General features: G+C 38.0%; 1 protein-coding gene across 3 annotated transcripts in view; it reads left to right on the top strand.

Annotated features, from left to right (window-relative positions):
• The window catches only part of GHR (growth hormone receptor), a 226002-nt gene that overhangs the window by 158625 nt on the left and 53366 nt on the right, over window positions 1-14011 (top strand). For all 3 annotated transcript variants that reach the window (XM_080933685.1, XM_080933686.1, XM_080933687.1), the window contains exon 3: window positions 8506-8571. In XM_080933685.1, coding sequence (XP_080789811.1) covers window positions 8506-8571 — 66 coding nt within the window. The remainder of the gene's footprint in view (window positions 1-8505; window positions 8572-14011) is intronic.

The raw sequence follows: 14011 nt of genomic DNA, 5'->3' as shown, positions 1-14011 counted from the left end.
TCTTTAATAACAACAAAGACAACAAAAAGCCCATATACATATGGAAACTAAACAATGCTCTATTAAATGATAGCAGGGCAAAGAAAAAAGAAAGAAAGAAATTAAGGATTTTCTAGAATTCAATGAAAACTAAAACACAACATACTGAAACCTATGGGATGCAATTAAAACAGTACTGAGAGGAAAACTCATAGCTTTAAGTGCTTCCAAAGAGAAACTGGAGAGAGCATACACTAGCAACCTGACAGCACAATTGAAAGCTCTAGAAGAAAGGAAGCAGATACACCCAAGAGGAGTAGACAGCAAGAAATAATCAAATGTAGGACAGAAATAGACCAAATAGAAACAAAAAGAACCATTGAAAGAATTAACAAAACGAAGAGCTGGTTCTTTGAGAAAATTAACAAGATTGATAAACCCTTAGCCAGACTTACTAGAGGGCAAGGAGAGAGTATCCAAATTAACAAAATCAGAAAGGAAAGTGGAGAAATAACAACTGAAACTGGGGAAATTCAAGAAATCATCAGATCCTACTACAAAAGCCTATCTCCACAAAGTTGAACAATCTGGAGGAAATGGATGAATTCCTAGACAAATACAAGATCCTAAAGTTAAACCAGGACCAGGAAAATCATCTAAATAATCCCATAACATGTAAAGAAATAGAAGAAGTCATCAAAAGCCTCCCAGCCAAAAAAAGCCCAGGTCCAGATGGGTTCAGTGCAGAATTTTATCAGACATTTATTGCTGACATAATACCAACACTCTCCAAAGTTTCCACAAGATAGAAGCAGATGGAATACTACCTAACTCATTTTTTAAAGCTACAATAACCCTCATTTCTAAACAACATAAAGACGCTACAAGGAAAGAGAACTTCAGACCAATCTCACTTACGAACATTGATGCAAAAGTACTCAACAAAATCCTTGCAAACTGAATCCAAGAACACATCAAAACGATCATTCACCATGACCAAGTAGGCTTCATCCCTGGGATGCAGGGATCGTTTAATATATGGAAATCCATCAATGTAATCTACCATATAAACAAACTCATAGAACAAAATCACATGGTCATCTCACTAGATGCTGAGAAATTATATGACAAAATTCAACACCCCTTCATGTTTAAAGTCTTAGAAAAAACAGGAATCCAAGGTCCATACCTAAACATAATAAAAGCAATATACAGCAAACCAACAGCCAACATCAAACCTAACGGTGGGAAACTTGAAGCAATCCCACTAAAATCAGGGACTCGACAAGGCTGCCCACTCTCCCCCTACCTATTCAACATAGTACTGGAAGTCCTGGCTGGAGCAATTAGACAGCAAAAGGAAATCAAAGGGATACAAATCAGAAAGAAAGAAGTAAAAACATCACATTTTGCAGATCACATGATAGTGTACTTAAGCAACCCCACAAATTCCACCAGAGAACTCCTACAGCTGATAAACAAGTTCAGCAAAGTGGCTGGATATAAAATTAACTCAAACAAATCAGTAGCCTTCCTATACTCAAAGGACAAACATGTGGAGAAAGAAATTAGGGAAAACATACCCTTTACAATAGTCACAAAAACAATGAAATCCCTTGGTATGACTCTAACTAAGCAAGTAAAGGACCTGTATGACAAGAACTTCAAACTTCTAAAGAAGGAAATCTCAGAAAATGGAAAGATCTCCCATGGTCATGGATTGGAAGGATCAACATTTTAAAAATGGCCATCCTACCAAAAGCAACAGATTCAATGCAATCCCCATCAAAATTCCAACCCAGTTCTTCATTGAGTTGGAAAGATCAATGTGCAATTTCATCTGGAATAACAAAAGACCTAGAATAGCGAAATCCATGCTCAACAACAAGAAAACATCTGCGAGAATCAATATCCCTGACCTCAAGTTATATTACAAGGCAATTGAGCTGAAAACTGCATAGTACTGGTACAGAAATAGGCACGTGGATCAATGGAATAGAATAGAAGATCCAGAAATAAGCCCTCACATATATGGTCACCTGATTTTTGACAAAGGAGCTGTAAACATTCAGTGAAAAAAGGACAGCCTATTCAACAAATGGTGTTGGTCCAACTAGCACTCAGCATGCAAAAGAATGAAAATAGACCCTTTCTTATCTCCTTGTACAAAGCTCAAGTGTAAGTGGATCAAAGATCTCCACATTAAACCTGATACACTGAAACTATTAGATGAGAAAGTAGGGAAAACCTGAGAACACAGGCACAGGAGAAAATTTTCTGAACAAAACACCAATGGCTCATGCTAAGGTCAAAGATAAACAAATGGGACTTAATGAGATTGCAAAGTTTCTGTAAGGCTAAGGACATTGTCAAGAAAACAAAACGGAAGCCAACAGAATGGGAAAAGATTTTTACCAACTCCACATCAGATAGAGGCCTAATATCCAAGGTATACAAAGAACTCAAAAAGGTAGACACCAGAGAATCAAACAACCCTATTAAAAAACGGGGTACAGAGATAAACAAAATGTTCTCAGTTGAGGAATATCGAATGGCCGAGAAACATCTAAGGAAGTGCTGGACATCCTTAGCCATCAGGGAAATGCAAATCAAAACTACCCTCAGATTCCACCTCAGACCAGTCAGATTGGCCAAGATCCAAAACTCAGATGACCGCAGATGCTGGCGAGGTTGTGGAGAAAGAGGAACACTTCTTCACTGTTGGTGGTGTTGTAAACTGATACAACCCCTCTGGAAATCAGTCTGGCGATTCCTCAGAAAATTGGATATAGTACTACCTGAAGACCCAGCTATCCCACTTCTGGGCATATACCCCAGAGACACTCCAATATACAACAAAGACGCATGCACCACAATGTTCATAACAGCTCTATTTATAATAGCCAGAAGCTGGAAAGAACCTACATGTCCTTCAGAAGATGAATGGATACAAAAACTGTGGTACATTTACACAATGGAATACTACTCAGCCACCAGAAACAATGACTTGACCAAATTCTTAAGAAAATGGCTGCATCTAGAGAATATCATCCTGAGTGAGATAACCCAGTCACAACAGAACAGACATAATATGCAATCACTGATAATGGGATGCTAACCCCAGAGGCTCGCACTGACCCAGAAACAACTCACAGACTGTGTGAATTTCAAGAAAAAACAAAACAAAAAACAAAACAAAACAAAAAACCATTTTACTCAATCCTTACACACCAAGAAAACGTTGACTAATTCTGGATTACATCCTGTTTTACATGTACTTTTTGCTCATTGTAACTAGTAAGACCTTAATGCAGAGTATCAAACCTTAAAAAAAAAAAAAGCCAAGCACTGACAAAAATGTATTCATGTACATTTATGCAAAAATGCTTAAAATTTGTTCTTTTATCTTTGTTTTTTAAAATAAAGTTTAAAAAATTCAAAAAATGAAATGTAAATGCATAGAATATCCAATAAAATTCAAAAAATATATAAATAAATAAAAGAGCACTTGTTATTCTTTTAAAGCACCAGGGTTAAGTTCCCAGCACCCCCATCCAGATCATAGCCATCTAGAGCTCCAGATCTATCAAATCCCTCTTCTGACCTAAGTATGTACCATACACACATGAGGTACACATATATACATATAGGTGAAGTCTTCATACACATAAAATTATAGTAATCATAATAATAAACACAAAAAAACTTAAAAGATTTTGTGCTCAATTTGAGGTAACAGATAATGAAATAAAATGGACTAATTAAAGACAAGAAATTAGGGATGGTGATGAGACTAGTCCAAAATACTAATGAGAATACTGGTGCAAATAATACATCTTCAGTTATGAAGGCAGCAGCTAGACTTAATGATATCGTATAAAATACAATTTTTGCTTGCCACTAGTACTAAAATTGATAGTTGGTAAATTGTTCATCCTGGGCAGTATGTATTGCCTGTTTTTATGTTAATTATTTATCTCATTCATTTCTGGTGTTAAATAAGATTCAATGAGTGAAAATGTATAAAAAGTAAATAGAAACTTTGAAAACCAATAAACATGAAATTTTAAATATTATAATAACAATTTAAAATTGGTTGATTCATCAGGGGGGAAAATCCAAACTTTTTTTTTTTTAGTATTTTTGTCAGTGATAATTTCCAGATACCCCCCTCAAGATACACTTTAAAAATTCTACTGATATTAGAATTCTCTATTTGATGAATAGCCTTAACACTATCTACTAGATTTTATTTTACATGTAACAGACAGGATTGACTGCTTCTCCCAGCGAAATACACTGGGAAGAGCTCATATAAACAGCCATGAAAAAGCACCTCTGGGAGCAGGTTGACTAAACTCATCAGGTCTGAAATTGGTATGTCAGCTCACTGCCCACTTCATCTTTCTTTTCTTTTCTTATTTTTAATTAATCAATTAGTTAATTAATTAATTAACATCCTAAACACTGCTTCCCCTCAAGGTCCCTCCCTCACAGTTCCTCCCTCTTCCCTTCTCCTCTGAGAGGGTGCTCCCCAGTAACCTCCCACCTAACATATATTTCTTATAGGCAGCAGGATGGTAGATGCTGCTTACATAACCAGTCTGCTAGTCTATCTTTTTATTGGTGAATTGCGCATTCAGTGATGTTGAGAGATATTAATGATTGATGATTATTAGTTCCTGTTATTTTGTTGTTGGAGGTGTTACTTTGTGTGTGTGTATGTGTGTGTGTGTGTGTGTGTGTGTGTGTGTGTGTGTGTGTGTGTTTCTCTTCTTTTGGTTTTGCTATGAGATGATTAATTTCTTACCTTTTCTTGGGTATAGTTTCTCTCCTTATGTTGGAATTTTCCCTTTAGTATCCTCTGTAGGGCTGGTTAAGTAAAATGATATTGCTTAAATTTGGTTGTAGCATAGAATATCTTGGTTTCTTTATCTATGGTAATTGAGAGTTTTTCTGGGTATAGTAACCTGGGTAGGCATTTGTATTCTCTTAGGGTCTGTATGCCATGTGGCCAGGATCTTCTGGCTTTTAGAGTCTCTGTTGAAAAGTCAGATGTAATTCTGATAAGATTATCTTTATATATTACTTGGACTTTTTCCCTTGCAGCTTTTAATATTTTTTCTTTGTTCTGTACACTAAATGTTTTGATTATTATGTGACAGGAGGATTTTCCTTTCTAATCTAACCTATTTGGTGTTCTATAAGCTTGTTGTACATTTATGGCCATCTCTTTCTTTACGTTAGGAATGTTTTCTTCTTTGATTTTGCTGAAGATATCTTCTGGCTCTTTGAGCTAGGAATTTTCACCCTTTTCTATTCCTATTATTCTTAGGTTCGTTCTTTTTATAGTGTCCAAAATGTTTTGGATGATTTGTGTTAGGAACTTTTTATACTTGGCATTTTCTTTGATCTATGTATTCATGTCTTCTATGGTGTCTTCTATGCCTGAGATTCTCTCTTTCATGTCTTGTATTCTATTGGTGTATCTATTGCATCAGTAGTTCCTGTTCTCTTTCCTAGGTTTTTCATATCCAGGATTGCCTCTATTTGTGTTTTCTGTATTGCTTCTATTTCTGATTTAGGTCTTGGATCATTTTATTCATTTTCTTCACCTGTTTGATTTTATTTTCCTGTATTCCTTTCAGGGATTTATTTGCTTTCTCTTTAAGGGCTTCTACTTGTTTTATTGTGCTTCCTTGTATTTCTTTAAAAGACTTATTTATATGCTTTTTAAATGGCTTTACCATCTTCTTGAGATGGGATTTAAGGTCACAGTCTTGCTCTTCAGGTGTGTTAGGATATCCGGGACTTGCTGCACTAGAAGAGCTTGATTCTGATGGCGCCATATTTCATTGGTTTCTGCTGATTATGTTCTTGTGCTTGCCTTTTGCCATCAGGTTGTCTCTGGTTTGGCTGCCCTGGGTGACATGTATTGAAGCAGGCCTCCCAGGATGCAGAAGAAGCTATGTGTATCAGGTTTGAGCAGGCCTCCTAGGAGGCAATGTGAGCTGTGAGTGTCAGGTTGGAGCAGGCCTTCTGGGAGGCAGGTGAGAGAGCTGATCTGTATCTGCTTTAGATGTAAGTGTGGACCAGAAGGAAGATGGAGCTCCAACAGGATGGAACAGAGCCTACAGCCTAGGCTTGCTGGGGTTCCCAGCAGGTGGGGCAGGGGGATTAAAGTGAGTGGGGAAGGGGGTATATGTTGGTTTAGAGCCACCTCTTGGGAGACAGGCTGAGCTGTAGTGTGGGTGTCAAGTAATGATCTGCCTTTTTTCTTTCTTCCCTGTGTTTTATGAGTCAGTTCTCAGTGTGTAGCCTTCTATTAAGAACTATGACAATATTGTCAGTTGTCTGAGAGAATGTAGAAGAAAACAAACATGATGTGTCTGACCACACTCCTGAAAACAGAATACTTGTGTGCATGCCCTTTAGTCACCAAAATGTTAAGCGAAAATACAATTGGCTGAACAGAGGTGAGAAGGAACATCTTAGAGTACAATTCAATTCTCATGCTGCCTACATGCAGATACTGTCACATCACACAGCTTGATAACTCAGTCCCATAAAACCACCTCCTACTTCAGATGACAAATGTATGTAATATACTTTTGAAAGATTTCTTAGCTATAAATTATAAATAGACTGCACTATAATTTTGAAAGGTTTTTTTTTCAGCTAAAAGGTACAGTTCTTATGACTCATTTATTAGATTTGATGAATTTACTACACTAGCTCACAGGACTCAGAGAAACATTAAATTAACAATTTTGGCTTATTACCAAGAGTATCACAAAGGATACAGATAATGAGGTGTTGTATTAATAAGCCTCTGCTACTGTAACAAATCTGAAACAATCAACTTATAAAGAGAAAGGGTTTACTTTGATTTACAGGTTTGGAGTATTCTGAAGTTTTTGGAGCATGATAATTTGGTCACACTGTTTTTGAGCCTATGTAATGGAGGACATTGTAGCGGCAGCATTGGATAAACCACTTTTACTTAGGGCTAAGAAATGGCTAAGGCTCCAGTTTTTATTTTAAAACCACTGTTCCCTCGGTGATGAGAAGATCTCCAAATTTACCCTTATCTTCTGAATTCCTACCACCTCAGAATAGCATCAGGCTGAGGATCATATGCTAAACCATAGCATATGAAGAACATGATGTAGCCCCCGTGCCCTCTAAGCATCTTCAGGTTATCAGCCAACTGAAAGCTTCCCGAACTCATACCATTAATGTTTTGGGAACATTGTGTTCTCTGGCATTTATTAAACTTCTGGCCATAGGTGATGAACTTAACCATTAGATCCTCCCTGCTCCCTAGAGGCTTTAGATAACTGAAAAAACCCCAGTTCTGCAACCATACATCTATGCTTTCCTGTGTCGGCTTCCACCCTGAGAGTGAACTCCTCAACCACTCATCAATTCATTAGTCTGTGAAAAAACGTATCGCTCTGAGTATTACAAATACTTTAAGAATTTATATGTTACCAGGATGTTGCATGGAAAAATCTCTCTCTCTCTCTCTCTCTCTCTCTCTCTCTCTCTCTCTCTCTCTCTCTCTCTCTCTCTCTCTCCTCTCCCTCTCCCTCTCCCTCTCCCTCTCTCTCCCTTTCCTTCTCCCTCTCTCAGTTTCTCTCTGTCTCTGTCTCTCTCTATCTCTGTCTCTCTGTCTGTCTCTGTCTCCCACCCCTGCCATGTCTGCCTATATCTCTGTCAGAAGTACGAAGTACACGTTTATGCACATATAATTTGTTGAGAAATTGAAAAAAGTGGTCTTTCCAATGGACTTTAAATCATGGTGAATTGTAATCATGTTTTTAAAAAATTGCATGTTAGTATACAGTAGGAAGATGTTGATTTGGCAGTGTCCTGCGTAGCTTCCTTTGCTTTCATTTAAATCTCAGTGTTTGTTGTGTCAGGGTGGTAACAGGAGTTGGTTTATCCAGTCCTCTTACATTCTTTTCCACCAAGACCAGACAACAGTCAGACCCTTTGTAACTGGGGCATTTGCAAAGGAACCCAGCTGCAGAGAGCCTCACTGACCACTTCCCACTGTCGCCTACACTGTCCAGGCAGCCTGCCCCTAGCTGCATTATAACGACTGACTTACTGCTCATCAAAAACTCCAGGGCCTCCTTCCCCTTACTCTTCCCCATACCTAGGGATGTTCTCACTGACAGTATTTCCAAAAATAAACTTTTAAACTAAACGTGGGTTTTATTTTGTTTTTTTAAAGCAACTTGTGTTCTCCTTTTTATGTACAAGGGAAACTTGAGTCTGAACTCAAATGAGAGATGGTGGAGTTGTTTTCATTGTTCTGTACTGTGCCTGGGCATGGGACCTAAGGTAATGACAACTGAAGGCTTCCATTTGCTCTGTTTACAAGCTCTTTTAGTGCATTGATACATCTTTAATTTTAATGGGTTTTTTTTTTTTTTTTTTTTTTTTTTTTGTAACAGGGTCACAGCAGATCATTTTCCTACACGGATGACTAATGGTTTTCTTCTCTTTCTTTTTCAGCTACACCAGCTACTCTTGGCAAAGCTTCCCCGATTCTGCAAAAAATTAATCCAAGCCTGGGGAAAAGTAAGAATCTCTGTCGTTTTACTAACTTGCACTGATGGTTTGCATGCGTTACTATCACTCGGGCTCACTACCCTCTTCTCTCTTCGGGATGCTGGTAACAGGAAAAGTGACAAAAGTCAAAATGTTATGAGCAAAAAGGATTTTTCAGATTTTACACTTCAATTTCTCTATAGAGCTCTTTGTTTTTCTGTTCTGTTTATGTTTGCAAGTTAAGTGAAGTGTTTAATATGGATCAACAGTAATTTGTTGAACTTAAAAAACTGCCTTGTTTTACAAACTTGTTATTAACATTATTACTGTTATTATTTGGAAGTATTTATATAATGCTTGCATTGGCATAAGGTGAGATTTATCTGTCCATCCAACATTACTTATACCTCATAATGCTGCCTTCATATAAGCCACCGTATTTTTACATGTCATCAAGGATCCCCTCCCTGTCTTTGACCATCTTCCCTTTATGTGCCAAACTCAACCTTCAGCTCACAGAAAAAGGCTCAACAAATCCTCCAGGACTAGGTTTTTTGCCTTATCTTCTATTATGGTACTTTGTCCATTGTTCAACAATAACATTTGCCTCCTAAATGTTTTATTATTTGTGTATTTGTGTGTGTGTGTGTGTGTGTGTGTGTGTGTGTGTGTGTGTGTGTGTGTTGAGTGTGGTCACTTTGACCAGTGGTACAGCCACTAGTAAGTTGGTGCTGGGATCCAAAGTTCTCCACCTCAGTCCTCCTTACTGTGTGTATAAAGTTCAGTCAAATGCATGGCCTTCATGAATTAATTATAGTGTGCCTTTTAGTCAACAGTCATGTTTTACTCTCTTTGTATCTCCTTTACATCACCAAATATCGCTTAGTAAGAATTCGTTTAACTAGATTGATTGTAGGGATAGATATTTTATTTTAAAAAGTATATACTAGATGCCATTTCATGAAAAGAAAAAGACAAAGAAGGGAGAAGGGTATACCTAGATAATTCTAAGATGTTACTCATATTGTTTGTAATGAGTGTTATACAACAATAATTTGGGTTGTATGAGTAAATTGCACAGTAAATTTCTAGTGTGTGATTTAAATATCATTCCCTTGGAGGTGACCCTAAGTGTAGACTGATAAGTCTTTCAGCAAATCTCATGTCTTTGTCATGTGTGCCAGACAGCAAGCCCTCTCTGATTCTCCTGCTTTGGAAGGGTCAAACATGTTCATGTGTTCCCTAAAAAGTATGAGAGGCTGCAGAGCGCGAGGCAGTATGAGTTATATTTGGGTTACTTGGCAGCTTTGCAATAAATGGAGGCTACCTCCATTGGTTCTTTTGTGTGGGTTGACAGGGCAGGATGGCAGAAACAGCACATTGGAACCATCCTCTACACATAAACAGTACACACCACTGTCGTCCTTTCAACTGATGAACATCACGATCTCCCACAAGCCATTTCCTTTACCGGCTCACAAGGTCTGCAGAGCATAACCATCACCTCTTGTTGAAATCTGAGGTTGATCCTGGCTGCCCTATCATTTTGGATGTGATGATTAACTGTTTGTGATGAATAAGAAAGCTGGAGAAAAGCTGAAGACTTGTTGCTCAGATCTGGTAAATTACGCATTCTGATATTCTCAGGGAAAAAGAATAGCCCATCCAATTTTTCTTTATTGAACGTTACTTCCTTTATCCTAGAGATAATTTGATAAATCAAGCCCTGTGCTAAACAAGGTTTGTATAGTGGACCTGAGCCATACAGAACATTCGAGAGCGGCTCATTCAGGATGGATAGTCCCAAATGCTCACATCAACTTATTATGTGTCACACTATACCATAAACACTTAACTGTGATGTGCACATAATGCAGAAGTCTACCCCCGTGCCAAAATACTAGCCTGATTCTAGCAAGGACTTCTTTTTCTTTTTCTAATGAAGTAGAGTTACCTGATAAGGTAGTGGTGTTCAACATAAAAGAACACAACCAATAAACATACATTCAAGTTTATAAACTCTCAGATTGGAAACAATGCCCCATGAGAAGAAAATAAAATAAAAACCCTTTTAGAGATTTGGTGAACTTTAAACAAAATGTTTAAGATTTTTATTAAGCACACAGAGAGGTTTTGCACAATTATGTGTCCTTCTAAAGAAACTGTCCCCCTCATTTTAAAAGGCCATCTTCTTACTGTTTGTTCTCTGACACCACACAGGCATGTACAGAAGATAAATAACTTCCCACAGGTGCAGCTGAAATCTTATCTCCAAGGTGATCCCAGACCCTGTCAGGTTGACAGGGTGTACCAACCATCATACTAAGATCACACTGAACACTCAAGAGATTCTGCAGCAGTAATCTTAAAATCTTTTCTACCTAGTCCTGGGCACCCTTGTGTATGCATGTTTTTATTTATTTATTTATCTATTATTTATTTATTCATCTGTTATTTATTTATTTGTTTATTTGGGTTATAGGCTGAATAATCCCACAATGGCCATCTGCATGTTGTAGGACTAAAAATACGTAATACATAATCCCAGTCCAAGGTCAGGGGTCACCTAAAGAGTCTATCACCAGCATGAGTCCTTATCAAAAGGCTGAAGAAGATGGGCACAATGGCCAGAGCAGACTATAGCATCAACAGAGGCATCGTCCAAAGTAGTGTGCTGACATGAACTGAGCTTTTCTGCCTTCCAGCTTTGTTCCACTGGGGCCCCAGCCTATTGGAGAGCGTTACATACTTTTCAACAGTTATTTTTCCTTATCGGCATCTTAGTCTCCTCTAGAATTATACCCACCCATAAGTGTATTCAGTTCTTCTGCATCTTGAGCTGATCAAGTTAAGGGTCACAATGAGATACCAAAACCTCCAGACTTCTGTTCCTTGAATTGTTTTTTTAAGTTTTTTTTTATTTCTATGCATTGAAGTCTCTCTCTCTCTCTCTCTCTCTCTCTCTCTCTCTCTCTCTCTCTCTCTCTCTCTCTCATTTTAGGTAATAAAATTGCATTTTATTTGTATTGAGAAAACCATAGTGAATTTAATGTGTTTCAACCAAATCCATTCTCTGCAACCTCCCCTCTACCTTTTCTTGAACTTTCCCAACCACCACTGTTTCCTCCCAACCTCACGTACTCTCTTTTAAACTCCCTGAGTCTTAGTACTGCCAGTGTACTATGGGTGGAGTTTATCTATTGAAACATGAGCTATCAGGGATGCATCTGAAAAAAATGAACTCTCCCTATCCCAGCAGCCATCAGTTGTAGTTCTCATGAAACCCTCCCGCATCTGTGCTAGAACTGTTTCTGCCTTGATCTTGTCCAGGTCTTGGGCATCAGTCATAAATGCTGGGAGTTTGTGTGTGCAACAGCCAATGGCATGCCTGTTCAATAAACACTATTCCCTGCAACCATTCACGTCTTCCCGCTCTGGTGATCTTTCTAATCCCTGGGATGTAGAGGGTGTGATACAGATGTCTCATTTAAAGCTGAACACTTCAGTCTTTTACTGGCTAGTCACGGATCTCTGAATTAATCACCATCTGCTGCAGAAAGAGGCTTCTCCAGAGAGGCTTAAAAGCTGCAGTGATCTACAAAGACAAGTATTTAGGTGGCAGATTAATTCTATGTCCGTTTAGCAGAAGTGTCTCTAAATGTTAATAACAGCTACTTCATAAAGTTCTCAGAAAAATTATATTTAAGCAGAAGTATTCAGTCCCTCTCTAAACTTATATGGTATGTATTGTACACTCTTATGACTCACACTTTAGTACAACATATATTAGATTCAATACTGTGCATCTACCTCTACTCAACTCTATTCTGTGTACTAAAAATCATAGGTTGACCTTAATGTGAACTTTTGTGCATTTTCTATCTCCTATTAATAAACCTTACAAGCCTTAAGATTTGGGGCCTTGTCTTATAATCCTTGTACCTTATAGTTTCTGGTAAGGACTTAGAACATTCTGCATTTTCAATGAGCAGTTGAAATTTACACTCAAAAGAAATGCAGGGGACAAAAAGGTTCTCCCAACACTACTTCATGGCCTTACGTGTCCTTCATTGGGCATTCATAAAAAGGGTGGAAAAAGCAGAGAGAGAGAGATGGACATTTCTCTCATCCATTGCTGCGTATATTTAGACTCCTAAAAGTCTTCAGTTGAGATTTACTATCTGGGATCACCATGACATGGAGTTAGAGTCATAGTGTGATATTGGTGTATGTTGTATGTCTCTATACAATCATTACTGTATCCTGACAGCACTTCCACTACCAAGGGTAAGAAAGCCTTACTCATAACGTAGTACATCACTGCTTCAACAAGAGCTAAAGCACCCCCTGAGTGCCTAGAATTCTTTCCTTATTGAATAATGTCAACAATAAGATCTAGTTGTCTTACTCGCAAATGAAATTATTTCCTCCAAAGAAATCTCACTGGGAAGACCAGCTACTCCTAGGGTAGACTGCATGCCCAGCAGTATATATCTACAGAAAACATCTACAAAGGCATTTTTTGAAGGTTTTTGTCCTATAATATCATGTCAGGACATACCGGTTGTTAGACTTTAGCTTTTATATTATTTATATTTTTTCATCTCTTTTTTAACCCTCTGGTCCCTCTGGGTATAAATTCTGCCTCCAGTTTACTTTATTCTGGCATTGCTGAGTGTGCAAAAGAATCATTTTTTACATCTATATCTACTTCTTGTGCCTTTTTCTGAACTCTCTTCCTTGTGTTTGTTTGATTTGTACCATTCCAATGAGTTAGTTTTTGTTTTGTCTTCTATTTCATCTTACTTTATTTTATTACTATTTCTTAAAAGACTATGTTTTCTAGGGAAGAGACAGAAGGGGAATGGATCCAGACGGAAGCAAAGAGGAACTAGGAGGAGTAGAGGGAGGGAAATTAATCAGAATATATTATATAAGGGGGGATGTATTTTCAGTAAAGGGAAAAAAACATGCTGCCTAGTAGTACAGCTAAAAGAGGTTCAACATAAAGGAAGTGTGAACACACAGCATCCCTTTGTTACAGAAGACTTGAGCTCTGGGCATGCGTTGGAAAACAGCACTGACCTGAGCTCTGACAATGAAGCTGACTCTGAGTTCTTGACAGTCTCGTTGTTTATTAAGGGTTCAGTCAGCGACTCAGTAAGTAAACATGGATTCTGGTGATTGTTTTTAAGGAGACAGTGTTTATGTTGGCTCTCTCTAGAAGCCAAATGAGTGGTAAACTCTCCCTGACTCACATGAAGCACTAATCTCCAAATGATGCCAGGCAGCCTAGTGGGTACTCTCCATCCCTCTTCCTTGCTTTCAAAAGCAGCAGGCAGGAAGAATTATGCACTTTATGCAACGAAAATGGAGGTACAGAGAAGATGGCTTACTAAGCACTCTCAATGGATCAGTTGAGAGTACAATGTATCCATTCTTAGTTTAGCAAAACTAAACAAGTGTAGTG

This window comes from Micromys minutus (assembly GCF_963924665.1).
Source record: "Micromys minutus genome assembly, chromosome: 20".
Classification (NCBI taxonomy): domain Eukaryota; kingdom Metazoa; phylum Chordata; class Mammalia; order Rodentia; family Muridae; genus Micromys; species Micromys minutus.
This window is presented reverse-complemented; position numbering and strand designations above follow the sequence as displayed.